Genomic DNA, 12610 nt, shown 5'->3' with positions numbered 1-12610 from the left:
TATAGCAGGTTCATGTGGGTTGGTTCATGGTAGTTTAAATTCATCTAAAAGAATATCGATCGATTACAGTAGTCGTATATAACAGCTTTATTGGTGATAAGTGACGAATCGCCAACTTACAATTGAAACAGGTTGTCCCAATAAGTTCTGAATCAATAAAAAGGTACTGAGCTAAATGGGGTCTACTCTCAGATATTATATTTCAAAGCTCTTATCCTTCAAATCTCTCTAATACCCATACCAATTTGTTTTCGTTTGCTTCCCTTCGTAAAAGCGGAGAGAGCAATCCACACTCCACAGTCTCTACAAATAGGTTTTTGAAGGGTCGCGCCATAAAAAATGTTGGATGAGCTTGAAATGTTGGCCACCAGGTGGCTGGTTTTGTTTACTTGGTCCTGTCGTCTGTGTTCTTGCATGGTTTCTGTTTTTAAAAATTGTTATTCTTATCTGTTTCTAGGAATATGGAAACAATTAGTAAGGGATTTGGAATGTGGTTGTGAATTTGAATAAAAGTGTTGGGATTGAAAAATAAGTGCTGAGGACCGCAAGGATAAACCGAGACTGCCAGATTTTGACTTGTTTGCAAACCAGGTTGGTTCAAAGTTTTCAGTTTCCCATGATACTAATTTGTAGTCTATACTGTTTACATGGTTTGGGCTTTACTTATTTGGGTGCAGTTCTAAAATAGGGCATGATTCAATATCTTTCCTTGTTTACCAAAATTTAGCAGTTTTCCATTGCACATTGAAACCATCGAAAAGGTTATGCTTGTGAAATTCTGGCATTTAGAAAGAAACCGTGGTTAGTGATGAGTAGAGTATTCTTTATTTTAGGCCATTGCCATCAATCTTTGACGGTAAGAAAGATTTACAAGAATATTGAAATGAAAACAATGGTTGATTGGTAATTTTTTTCTTTAGTAAATGGTGGCCCTGAAAAGGGCCGATTGGTAAGTCAAAAGGGATTTTAAAAGTCGCTTAGGCACGTTCACCACGAATACGGCGAGCGAGCTGGATGTCTTTTGGCATGATGGTGACTCGCTTGGCGTGGATGGCGCACAAGTTGGTGTCTTCGAAAAGACCCACCAAGTAAGCCTCGCTGGCCTCCTGCAGGGCCATGACGGCTGAGCTCTGGAAACGCAAGTCGGTCTTGAAATCCTGGGCGATTTCTCTGACCAAGCGCTGGAATGGCAACTTGCGGATCAGAAGCTCGGTCGACTTTTGGTAGCGACGGATCTCACGAAGGGCGACGGTGCCGGGACGATAACGATGGGGTTTCTTGACTCCTCCAGTGGCCGGGGCACTTTTGCGAGCTGCTTTGGTGGCCAACTGTTTGCGGGGCGCCTTGCCACCGGTGGATTTACGAGCGGTCTGCTTGGTACGGGCCATGTCGAACGACTGAAAGTTGAGATAAGGAAACAGTGGAGGGATGATGGGTTTATATAGGGCTGAGGGGAGACGTTGAGGAATGTATGGGATCTCTTTTTCAGCAATTGGTTGTTGGGTAAAGTGGGAGGGAAGTTGAGGAATACAAAGCTTGGGCTTTGTTGACCTGAGTTGGGGTGGCTGTTGTTAAGCTCAACCAATGCGGATGGATTTCCCACCGGATCGATTGGTATATAAAGGGGCCCTGGTGCAAACATTCGACATTCAGTTTGTTGTCAAACTCGTTCTGAAACTCATTCGAAAATGACTGGTCGCGGCAAAGGAGGAAAAGGACTCGGCAAGGGAGGCGCCAAACGTCATCGCAAAGTTTTGCGTGACAACATCCAGGGAATTACCAAGCCGGCCATCCGTCGTCTTGCCCGTCGTGGTGGTGTCAAGCGAATCTCTGGTCTCATCTACGAGGAGACCCGTGGTGTGTTGAAGGTGTTCCTTGAGAACGTGATTCGTGACGCCGTCACCTACACTGAACACGCCAAGAGGAAGACGGTGACGGCCATGGACGTCGTCTACGCATTGAAACGCCAGGGCCGCACTCTGTACGGTTTCGGCGGTTAAATCTGACTTTAGTAGTCAAACTCTGATCTTTCAATCCAATCGGCCCTTTTCAGGGCCACCATTTACTTAAAGAAAAAGATTTCTCAACCACTTAAACCATATTCTTAAAGTTGACTTTCTATTAACAAGAATAACAAAAACAATCCGATTTGATACAGGTCGTTGGAGCAATACGTACTAACTATTAAGTAAGTGTTCGTGCATCATAGAAACTATTTTTCTAGATATTAAAGCTGGTATGAAACGTATTTCACTGTTTTCAGCCGAATAACATGAATCGGAAAATATCCAGATGCTTCTCAGATTTTACGGAGTATAATTTTTCGATACATCCTACTTTAATTTTCGTCAATTTCTGGAGTTGTTCTTAGCTACTGCAAAATTATTTCGTCACTATCGGTCGATCTTCATCTGAATCACCATTTGAATGAAATGAAAACGTTATGGCATAGATCAAAACTGTTATGATATGTTGATTTTTTAACGCTTTCTTTCAACTTCTACTTTTTTAAAAATGAATAAAAACTGTGAATCCAAAATATTTCGTCGTATCTAACAATTTGCTTAATGTAAAAGTTACTCTATTGCTACGGAGACGAATTTCGTGATCGATTTTTCTCTATTCAACGCATTGTTCCGAAATACCTTAGAAGAGCGTACTATGTCTAGATACAAAGCGTTAAGTTCCGTCATAAAAATTGGGTCGAGTTTTGGACTGGATTAGAAAAATGCCAAAAGCAGTTAATTGTTTTCATTTCTTGAATATTTTGGTGGCCCTGAAAAGGGCCGTTTGGTTTGTAGAGAGACCAAGAGGAACAATCTACTTGGTGCTGGTGTACTTGGTGACTGCCTTGGTGCCTTCAGACACGGCGTGCTTGGCCAACTCACCGGGCAAGAGCAGACGGACGGCCGTCTGGATTTCCCGGCTGGTGATGGTCGAACGCTTGTTGTAGTGGGCAAGACGGGACGATTCTCCAGCGATGCGCTCGAAAATGTCGTTGACGAAGCTGTTCATGATGGTCATGGCTTTGGAGGAGATGCCAGTGTCGGGGTGGACCTGCTTCAAGACTTTGTAGATGTAAATGGCGTAGCTCTCCTTCCTCTTGCGCTTCTTCTTCTTGTCGCCCTTGGCGATGTTCTTCTGGGCCTTGCCGGCCTTCTTCGCAGCTTTTCCGCTAACCTTGGGGGGCATTCTGAGACTTGGAGTAAATCTGAGATTACTAGGCAAATACCAGTGACGGTTGTTAGTCTGACGAGGGTATTTATTCCATATCTTGTTCACCCTCTTTACCTGACAGAAGCAAATTCTTCCGACCCGAGGACCAATCGGGTAGCCCCAGTTTGACAGATGTTCCAATTGTTCCGTGTTCCAACGCAGAAGGAGGAGGAGCTTCTGGTAGTAAACACAATCTTCCTTGTGTTATACGAAATAATGGCGGGAATATGTTTTACATCTGCCCTTCCGATTGGTTTAAAATGGTCTCACTGTGTTCACCATCAATCCGATCCTGGTGAGTATATAAGTCTCAACATCTTTTTCAAACGTTACCATTTCGTTCCTTGATTTTAGGAACCGCGTTCACTTACTCTACATCTCAACATGTCTGGCCGTGGCAAAGGAGGCAAAGTCAAGGGAAAGTCAAAGACCCGTTCCAGCAGGGCCGGACTTCAATTCCCCGTCGGTCGTATCCACCGAATGCTCCGCAAAGGATCGTACGCTGAACGCGTCGGTGCCGGTGCGCCCGTCTACTTGGCTGCCGTCATGGAGTACTTGGCCGCTGAGGTCCTCGAGTTGGCCGGTAACGCCGCCCGTGACAACAAGAAGACCCGCATCATCCCTCGTCACTTGCAATTGGCCATCCGCAACGACGAAGAGTTGAACAAACTTCTCTCCGGGGTCACCATCGCTCAGGGTGGTGTCTTGCCCAACATCCAGGCCGTTCTCTTGCCCAAGAAGACCGACAAACCCGCCAAGGCTTAAACTTCTCCCGTCCTTAAATAAACGGCCCTTTTCAGGGCCACCAATTTATTTTGAAAAAAGAATTTGCTTAGTGCTACATTTCGTACATTTCAATTAGGTTTTGGCAATGATTACTTGCGCAAATTTTCTGATTTATCGCAAGGTGGCACTCTTGAATTGTTTTGATTCAACTTAATTCGTCTGCTGGTATTTCGTTTGTCCAACTGTGAGAGAAAAACATTTCTTATGATATTTCGATGAAATGGATGTATTTTACATGTTATTTTCGTATAAATTCATTTTTTTCTTTTCTGCAATTCTGTTCTTTTTAACTCTTCTCTTTTTTTCTGATCCACCTTGTTCAAATTCATGCAACCTTGCCCACTCCCCCTCAACTCCAGTCCAAAATATTCAAAATGGTCGCCGCCTGGATTGCTGGTGGAAGCGATTCTCATGATAATTCTTATCTCAGTGATTTGGTAATTGTTACATTTTTCGTGGATTGTTCTATGATAAGACTATTAGAGTATCTGTCTGTCTGGTATTTCATTTTTACCATAACACTTTGCGACCAACTTGAAAAAGAAATTGGATGGCTGTAAAGTGTAAAGAAGAGTTTACTTCATATGAGATATTTTTGGTCTTTATTCTTAAGGTTGGGTTAGTTAAACTTTAAATTTTTTAATAGATGACACACTTTTTAGATTCTCATTTCATTCTTGACTCAATATTTTCAGGTAATATCTTCAACTTAAGGTTTCGTGTGTCATGGGTGCTTGTGACAATAAAGATGAAATTGTCCAATTCAAGCTGTGTCTTACAAAACTAAGGAAATTCTATTTGCAAGGTAGTTGTTTTTTATTAACATTTATTTTTATTAGTGTGATATTTAAGATGGTAATGCATAATTAGGTAGAAAACCTTTCTGACAAAACATGGTTTTCCAGTTGTTGCTGGATGGATTGTTTTCGGGTTAGTTCCCATGTCTAAAGACAAATCCTAGCCCACAACTCACCAAGAGGATCCTTTCGACATATTTATGTCGATCCTTTGTATGCAGAGGTACTGTGCAATGTTTATTAATTATTTTTCAATTTCCATTGTAGAGTTCAACCTACAGACGGGACGGCCAGTTTGCATGTCCTTCACGCTTGAAGGGAACATATCGTGTAAAACTGTCTATGCGGTGTTGTAGAGGTTGGGTGAGAATGAAACGTGTTGCATCATTATCAAGCAGGTATTCTATAGCCGCGCGGCTCAGCCATTTGGTATTCATTTTGATATTGGTTTTTGTAGACCCATCCCCAACAACGTCAACCTGCAGTTAAGGAAAGGCCAGTTTGTATGTCGTTCACTTTCAAAGGTCACGGAGATCATTACGTAAAACTGTCAATGCGGTGGTGTAGAGGTTGGGTGAGAACGGGAAGTGTTTGCTTCATTTTCAAGCAGGTAAAATAGCCGCAAGGCTTAAGAGAGGGGTCAGGGTGAGAAAAAGTAGTATAAAAGGAGAGAGAAAAGGCCAAAAAAATCAGTTGAGTGAGCATCTCTGACACTGCAACAACTGATGTATATTATTTGTCACGAACTGCATTCTCCAACGTAATACCAGTTCGCAACCAAATGGTAAATTTTATTTTGTTTTTACATAGAGTTTTGTATCAGTTTTCACTTTATTATTTTTTCTGTTTGTTAATTTGTCGGTTATTATTGAAAATTAATGTTCAAATTATGTACCGTCTAGTCAACTATGGCGTCGTGCTGCTGTTGGTTGTTGTATCCTTGATGGTTGGGTCGACCACTGGTGTACCGATGTTTCGTGGGTATGGTTGATACCAAACCGCAACGCCGCCGTCTAACACAACAACAACGTGCGCAACAACCGGATACTACACTACCAAGGCCGCTGAGTATTACACCACAACCTGTGATGTTCCGAACTACTACACCGAAGCCTAAAAGTATAATTCTGTCATGAGTTACACCACCAAGGCAGCGGAGTACTACACCACCAAGGCAGCGGAGTACTACACCACCAAGGCAGCGGAGTACTACACCACAAACTACGATTCCGCAATTTTCTACATGGAAATTTCTAAATACTAGAATGTCAGGTTATTTATATTTGTCGGTTATTTCATGGTCATTGGTCACTGGGAATTAATTATTGATCTTAAAAGAGAAAATTAAAGTTTTAATACGGGTAATTCTTTTGTAATAATTAAGTTAGTTACTGTTTGTCAACTTTACGTCAGTTGTCTATTGGTGTTGGATTTCTTCAAGACTGGTATGCTGAATTGTGAATTGTTTATTTTATGTTTTAGAGGTGTCTACTGTCTTATTCATACGGACATGTTCTTGTGGTTCGACGATGATATTTCAAGGATTAGTTACGAAAGACACTTGTAACTGTAGATTTTATCAAATCTTATAAGTAATAGGAAAGTGGCTGACTTTTGTAAAAATGAAAGACTTTGAAATTGAGAGAAATATATTGATACAATCATCAACAAAACTTGGTATAAATTAGAAACAATGAACAAAAAACTTATAAAAAGAATTATGTTATATTGTCCCACCTCCTCCCATAATTCCTCCACATTTTACAATCAAATACATACATACACTTAAGTTAACCCATTAACTGCCACGCCATACAACCCGTAGGTTGCTCTCTACTAATCTACGCGCCACGTCCGAAAGATCCATGACCAAGTGGGACTTGCCATTGCTGACAAGTCCGTGCTGAAAAGGGGGAACTATAGTGCATTGCCTGAAACAGGCGCCTTGCGGCAAATTTTGGGCTTGGCGACTCTCCGCCCCGCGGCTTGTAAACCACGAGACCGAACAGCGCGGCCCGTGCTAAGGAGCTAGGGGAAAACAAAGGCGTGGCAGACAACGGGTTAACTAACACTAACACAAACATATTACCAACAACAAATGATGATCCACGCTGACATTTTGGAGATACCGGCGACGTTTTAGTGTCCATCTTCTCGACGTTTCCTCTCATTACCTGAATAGAATAAAGAGAAAACAATTCTTATTGAGTGACATGCCAATTAAAGTAACATAATAGTCACATAATACATATAGGCTCATTGTTCTGGTTTTTTTGCTCAAAACTTTAAAGGCGCGCTTTAAATTGCTTAAAATCTACCTAACAATATTGAGAACTGTTCACAGAACAAAGCTCACATGCTAGTCTTAAAAAAAAAAATCCGGAAGTAGACCGGAAGTAACCACAGCGCCTCAACCATTGAGCTGTCGTCAAATTAAACCACATATTCGTGATCTCCATGAAATTTGGGGTCGATTTGATGTGATTTAAACGAAATCCAAAATTTGGCCAAAATCGAGAATTTTCCTGAACTATATTCAGGAAAATTTTCGAAACCGGAAGTACGCGTACGTAAAAAATATAACATGAACTTTACCACAAATTTGACGAGGATCACGAATATGTGGTTCTTTTGCTTCTCGAATGAATATTTACTGAACTACTGACTGAAATGAGCAAACCGGAAGTAGAAAAAAAAGAGCAATTATCGAAAATTTTACAAGTGAGCTTTGTTGCAGGAATAGTAATCGTCAGTTATTACTAAATATTTCAACAAAATAACTGCCAATAAATGTTTAAATAGACGTGCAAAGTAACTGAAAATGACTGTTATGACAGCTGCAAATGATCAAAAAGCCATCTAGCGTTAGAAAAAAGAAACGTCCAAGTAAAACTTCGTTGGCGCGTAAGAAGGGTCTGATTTTGAAAACTATTACACAGACAGAGTCTAACGCAACTAGACTATTAGTAGATAACCTACGGAAATCAGTCAATTGTTGGGTACCTGGGCATAATCCCTTGGTGAGTGACTACAGGTGCGTAACAGCGGACGGAAGCGATCACTGAAATGGTCCAGAAACTCGCCAGTGAAGTAAAACAAATTGTGTTTAGAAGCAGTGAAGTTAGATGAGCGTGAGTCGCGAAGATAAGGATGGAGAAGAACGTTGATGGAAGTCCCTCTTCCGTCATGGACAAAGGTCAGCATTGGCACAAGAATCTCCGTGCCAGGACCACACGATTCCATAAAGAAACTGTGTGCTCTGTAAAATAAAATGTTTTACATTAATAAAAATACAACAAAGAATAAAGCATATCAATCTTTACCTTTTCTAAGAAGCACACTTCAATTTTCATGATGAAAAAAAAGTAAAAATGGAAATCACAGGAACATACAGTCTTATTCCTCATGTATAGATAAATTTCCTGATGCTAAAGAAAGTATCATAATGTGTTCCAGTAGCATGGTGATAGGTGTTTCACTTCACACTCTTCATGTCACTGAAACTCTAAGTAGCAATGGGACAAGGATATTCTCTACTTTATTTACAAATTTACCAGTGAAAAATAAAACTCTACCTATCTCTCAGCTGGGATGCTACAGAAGTAGAAACAGCCATCACAGCAAACTTTATGTTGCAGGTTACACCACCAAAATTGCGAGATTCAGAAAAGTCCTATGGTTCATGAACAAGAATACCTGTTACATGAAAATCTGAATTGTAATGGACTGTTAGTAGTAATGGGAAAATACCTTAACTCGGCAGATTTGTATTCCACTATATGTGAGCATGAAACATGAGTTTTAGGTTTTGACAGCATTATGGGTCTATTGGATGGAAATTGACTGAGCGCTAAGTCAACTTGTTGGAATGACTGACAGTACGTACTACTGATTTTTTTGGCCTTTTCTCTCTCCTTTTATACTACTTTTTCTCACCCTGACCCCTCTCTTAAGCCTTGCGGCTATTTTACCTGCTTGAAAATGAAGCAAACACTTCCCGTTCTCACCCAACCTCTACACCACCGCATTGACAGTTTTACGTAATGATCTCCGTGACCTTTGAAAGTGAACGACATACAAACTGGCCTTTCCTTAACTGCAGGTTGACGTTGTTGGGGATGGGTCTACAAAAACCAATATCAAAATGAATACCAAATGGCTGAGCCGCGCGGCTATAGAATACCTGCTTGATAATGATGCAACACGTTTCATTCTCACCCAACCTCTACAACACCGCATAGACAGTTTTACACGATATGTTCCCTTCAAGCGTGAAGGACATGCAAACTGGCCGTCCCGTCTGTAGGTTGAACTCTACAATGGAAATTGAAAAATAATTAATAAACATTGCACAGTACCTCTGCATACAAAGGATCGACATAAATATGTCGAAAGGATCCTCTTGGTGAGTTGTGGGCTAGGATTTGTCTTTAGACATGGGAACTAACCCGAAAACAATCCATCCAGCAACAACTGGAAAACCATGTTTTGTCAGAAAGGTTTTCTACCTAATTATGCATTACCATCTTAAATATCACACTAATAAAAATAAATGTTAATAAAAAACAACTACCTTGCAAATAGAATTTCCTTAGTTTTGTAAGACACAGCTTGAATTGGACAATTTCATCTTTATTGTCACAAGCACCCATGACACACGAAACCTTAAGTTGAAGATATTACCTGAAAATATTGAGTCAAGAATGAAATGAGAATCTAAAAAGTGTGTCATCTATTAAAAAATTTAAAGTTTAACTAACCCAACCTTAAGAATAAAGACCAAAAATATCTCATATGAAGTAAACTCTTCTTTACACTTTACAGCCATCCAATTTCTTTTTCAAGTTGGTCGCAAAGTGTTATGGTAAAAATGAAATACCAGACAGACAGATACTCTAATAGTCTTATCATAGAACAATCCACGAAAAATGTAACAATTACCAAATCACTGAGATAAGAATTATCATGAGAATCGCTTCCACCAGCAATCCAGGCGGCGACCATTTTGAATATTTTGGACTGGAGTTGAGGGGGAGTGGGCAAGGTTGCATGAATTTGAACAAGGTGGATCAGAAAAAAAGAGAAGAGTTAAAAAGAACAGAATTGCAGAAAAGAAAAAAATGAATTTATACGAAAATAACATGTAAAATACATCCATTTCATCGAAATATCATAAGAAATGTTTTTCTCTCACAGTTGGACAAACGAAATACCAGCAGACGAATTAAGTTGAATCAAAACAATTCAAGAGTGCCACCTTGCGATAAATCAGAAAATTTGCGCAAGTAATCATTGCCAAAACCTAATTGAAATGTACGAAATGTAGCACTAAGCAAATTCTTTTTTCAAAATAAATTGGTGGCCCTGAAAAGGGCCGTTTATTTAAGGACGGGAGAAGTTTAAGCCTTGGCGGGTTTGTCGGTCTTCTTGGGCAAGAGAACGGCCTGGATGTTGGGCAAGACACCACCCTGAGCGATGGTGACCCCGGAGAGAAGTTTGTTCAACTCTTCGTCGTTGCGGATGGCCAATTGCAAGTGACGAGGGATGATGCGGGTCTTCTTGTTGTCACGGGCGGCGTTACCGGCCAACTCGAGGACCTCAGCGGCCAAGTACTCCATGACGGCAGCCAAGTAGACGGGCGCACCGGCACCGACGCGTTCAGCGTACGATCCTTTGCGGAGCATTCGGTGGATACGACCGACGGGGAATTGAAGTCCGGCCCTGCTGGAACGGGTCTTTGACTTTCCCTTGACTTTGCCTCCTTTGCCACGGCCAGACATGTTGAGATGTAGAGTAAGTGAACGCGGTTCCTAAAATCAAGGAACGAAATGGTAACGTTTGAAAAAGATGTTGAGACTTATATACTCACCAGGATCGGATTGATGGTGAACACAGTGAGACCATTTTAAACCAATCGGAAGGGCAGATGTAAAACATATTCCCGCCATTATTTCGTATAACACAAGGAAGATTGTGTTTACTACCAGAAGCTCCTCCTCCTTCTGCGTTGGAACACGGAACAATTGGAACATCTGTCAAACTGGGGCTACCCGATTGGTCCTCGGGTCGGAAGAATTTGCTTCTGTCAGGTAAAGAGGGTGAACAAGATATGGAATAAATACCCTCGTCAGACTAACAACCGTCACTGGTATTTGCCTAGTAATCTCAGATTTACTCCAAGTCTCAGAATGCCCCCCAAGGTTAGCGGAAAAGCTGCGAAGAAGGCCGGCAAGGCCCAGAAGAACATCGCCAAGGGCGACAAGAAGAAGAAGCGCAAGAGGAAGGAGAGCTACGCCATTTACATCTACAAAGTCTTGAAGCAGGTCCACCCCGACACTGGCATCTCCTCCAAAGCCATGACCATCATGAACAGCTTCGTCAACGACATTTTCGAGCGCATCGCTGGAGAATCGTCCCGTCTTGCCCACTACAACAAGCGTTCGACCATCACCAGCCGGGAAATCCAGACGGCCGTCCGTCTGCTCTTGCCCGGTGAGTTGGCCAAGCACGCCGTGTCTGAAGGCACCAAGGCAGTCACCAAGTACACCAGCACCAAGTAGATTGTTCCTCTTGGTCTCTCTACAAACCAAACGGCCCTTTTCAGGGCCACCAAAATATTCAAGAAATGAAAACAAATTAACTGCTTTTGGCATTTTTCTAATCCAGTCCAAAACTCGACCCAATTTTTATGACGGAACTTAACGCTTTGTATCTAGACATAGTACGCTCTTCTAAGGTATTTCGGAACAATGCGTTGAATAGAGAAAAATCGATCACGAAATTCGTCTCCGTAGCAATAGAGTAACTTTTACATTAAGCAAATCGTTAGATACGACGAAAAGTTATTAAATATTTCGGATTCACAGTTGTTATTTATTTAAAAGTAGAAGTTGAAAGAAAGCGTTAAAAAATCAACATATCAAAACAGTTTTGATCTATGCCACAGCGTTTTCATTTCATTCAAATGGTGATTCAGATGAAGATCGACCGATAGTGACAAAATAATTTTGCAGTAGCACAACTCCAGAAATTGACGAAAATTAAAGTAGGATGTATCAAAAAATTATACTCCGTAAAATCTGAGAAGCATCTGGATATTTTCCGATTCATGTTATTCGGCTGAAAACAGTGAAATGCGTTTCATACCAGCTTTAATATCTAGAAAAATATTTTCTATGATGCACGAACACTTACTTAATACTTTAATAGTTAGTACGTATTGCTCCAAAGACCTGTATCAAATCGGATTGTTTTTGTTATTCATGTTAATGGAAAGTCGACTTTAAGAATATTGTTTAAGTGGTTGAGAAATCTTTTTCTTTAAGTAAATGGTGGCCCTGAAAAGGGCCGATTGGATTGAAAGATCAGAGTTTGACTACTAAAGTCAGATTTAACCGCCGAAACCGTACAGAGTGCGGCCCTGGCGTTTCAATGCGTAGACGACGTCCATGGCCGTCACCGTCTTCCTCTTGGCGTGTTCAGTGTAGGTGACGGCGTCACGAATCACGTTCTCAAGGAACACCTTCAACACACCACGGGTCTCCTCGTAGATGAGACCAGAGATTCGCTTGACACCACCACGACGGGCAAGACGACGGATGGCCGGCTTGGTGATTCCCTGGATGTTGTCACGCAAAACTTTGCGATGACGTTTGGCGCCTCCCTTGCCGAGTCCTTTTCCTCCTTTGCCGCGACCAGTCATTTTCGAATGAGTTTCAGAACGAGTTTGACAACAAACTGAATGTCGAATGTTTGCACCAGGGCCCCTTTATATACCAATCGATCCGGTGGGAAATCCATCCGCATTGGTT

The 12610-nt window shown here is 41.4% G+C and overlaps 6 protein-coding genes and 1 long non-coding RNA gene across 7 annotated transcripts; 3 read left to right on the top strand and 4 right to left on the bottom strand.

The window, feature by feature from the left end:
* Positions 1 to 300: 300 nt before the first annotated feature.
* Positions 301 to 4274, top strand: LOC124337232 (histone H2A). The gene is made up of 3 exons (XM_046791337.1): positions 301 to 591; positions 3299 to 3511; positions 3571 to 4274. Exon 3 carries the CDS (start codon positions 3601 to 3603, stop codon positions 3979 to 3981), a length of 381 nt encoding a protein of 126 aa, XP_046647293.1. The 5' UTR covers positions 301 to 591; positions 3299 to 3511; positions 3571 to 3600; the 3' UTR covers positions 3982 to 4274.
* On the bottom strand, positions 872 to 1460 carry LOC124337223 (histone H3). The gene has a single exon (XM_046791327.1). The coding sequence runs from the start codon at positions 1386 to 1388 to the stop codon at positions 978 to 980; it is 411 nt and encodes a 136-aa protein (XP_046647283.1). The 5' UTR covers positions 1389 to 1460; the 3' UTR covers positions 872 to 977.
* On the top strand, positions 1689 to 2435 carry LOC124337309 (histone H4). The gene has a single exon (XM_046791416.1). The coding sequence runs from the start codon at positions 1689 to 1691 to the stop codon at positions 1998 to 2000; it is 312 nt and encodes a 103-aa protein (XP_046647372.1). The 3' UTR covers positions 2001 to 2435.
* On the bottom strand, positions 2742 to 3304 carry LOC124337262 (histone H2B.3). Its single transcript, XM_046791368.1, has one exon. The coding sequence runs from the start codon at positions 3190 to 3192 to the stop codon at positions 2821 to 2823; it is 372 nt and encodes a 123-aa protein (XP_046647324.1). The 5' UTR covers positions 3193 to 3304; the 3' UTR covers positions 2742 to 2820.
* A 3295-nt stretch (positions 4275 to 7569) lies between the features above and the next one.
* Positions 7570 to 10187, bottom strand: LOC124337358. The gene is made up of 9 exons (XR_006917254.1): positions 9741 to 10187; positions 9565 to 9634; positions 9373 to 9482; positions 9158 to 9307; positions 8983 to 9113; positions 8550 to 8923; positions 8375 to 8472; positions 8123 to 8304; positions 7570 to 8058 (listed from the first exon to the last, which is right to left on the bottom strand). It is a non-coding gene; the product is annotated as an uncharacterized LOC124337358 (long non-coding RNA).
* A 488-nt stretch (positions 10188 to 10675) lies between these two features.
* Positions 10676 to 11421, top strand: LOC124337263 (histone H2B.3). The gene has a single exon (XM_046791369.1). It carries the CDS (start codon positions 10988 to 10990, stop codon positions 11357 to 11359), a length of 372 nt encoding a protein of 123 aa, XP_046647325.1. The 5' UTR covers positions 10676 to 10987; the 3' UTR covers positions 11360 to 11421.
* Positions 11422 to 12155: 734 nt separating this feature from the next.
* LOC124337299 (histone H4) lies at positions 12156 to 12520 on the bottom strand. The gene has a single exon (XM_046791405.1). The coding sequence runs from the start codon at positions 12499 to 12501 to the stop codon at positions 12190 to 12192; it is 312 nt and encodes a 103-aa protein (XP_046647361.1). The 5' UTR covers positions 12502 to 12520; the 3' UTR covers positions 12156 to 12189.
* Positions 12521 to 12610: the final 90 nt, after the last annotated feature.

This window comes from Daphnia pulicaria, chromosome 4 (genome assembly GCF_021234035.1).
Source record: "Daphnia pulicaria isolate SC F1-1A chromosome 4, SC_F0-13Bv2, whole genome shotgun sequence".
Taxonomy (NCBI): domain Eukaryota; kingdom Metazoa; phylum Arthropoda; class Branchiopoda; order Diplostraca; family Daphniidae; genus Daphnia; species Daphnia pulicaria.
This window is presented reverse-complemented; position numbering and strand designations above follow the sequence as displayed.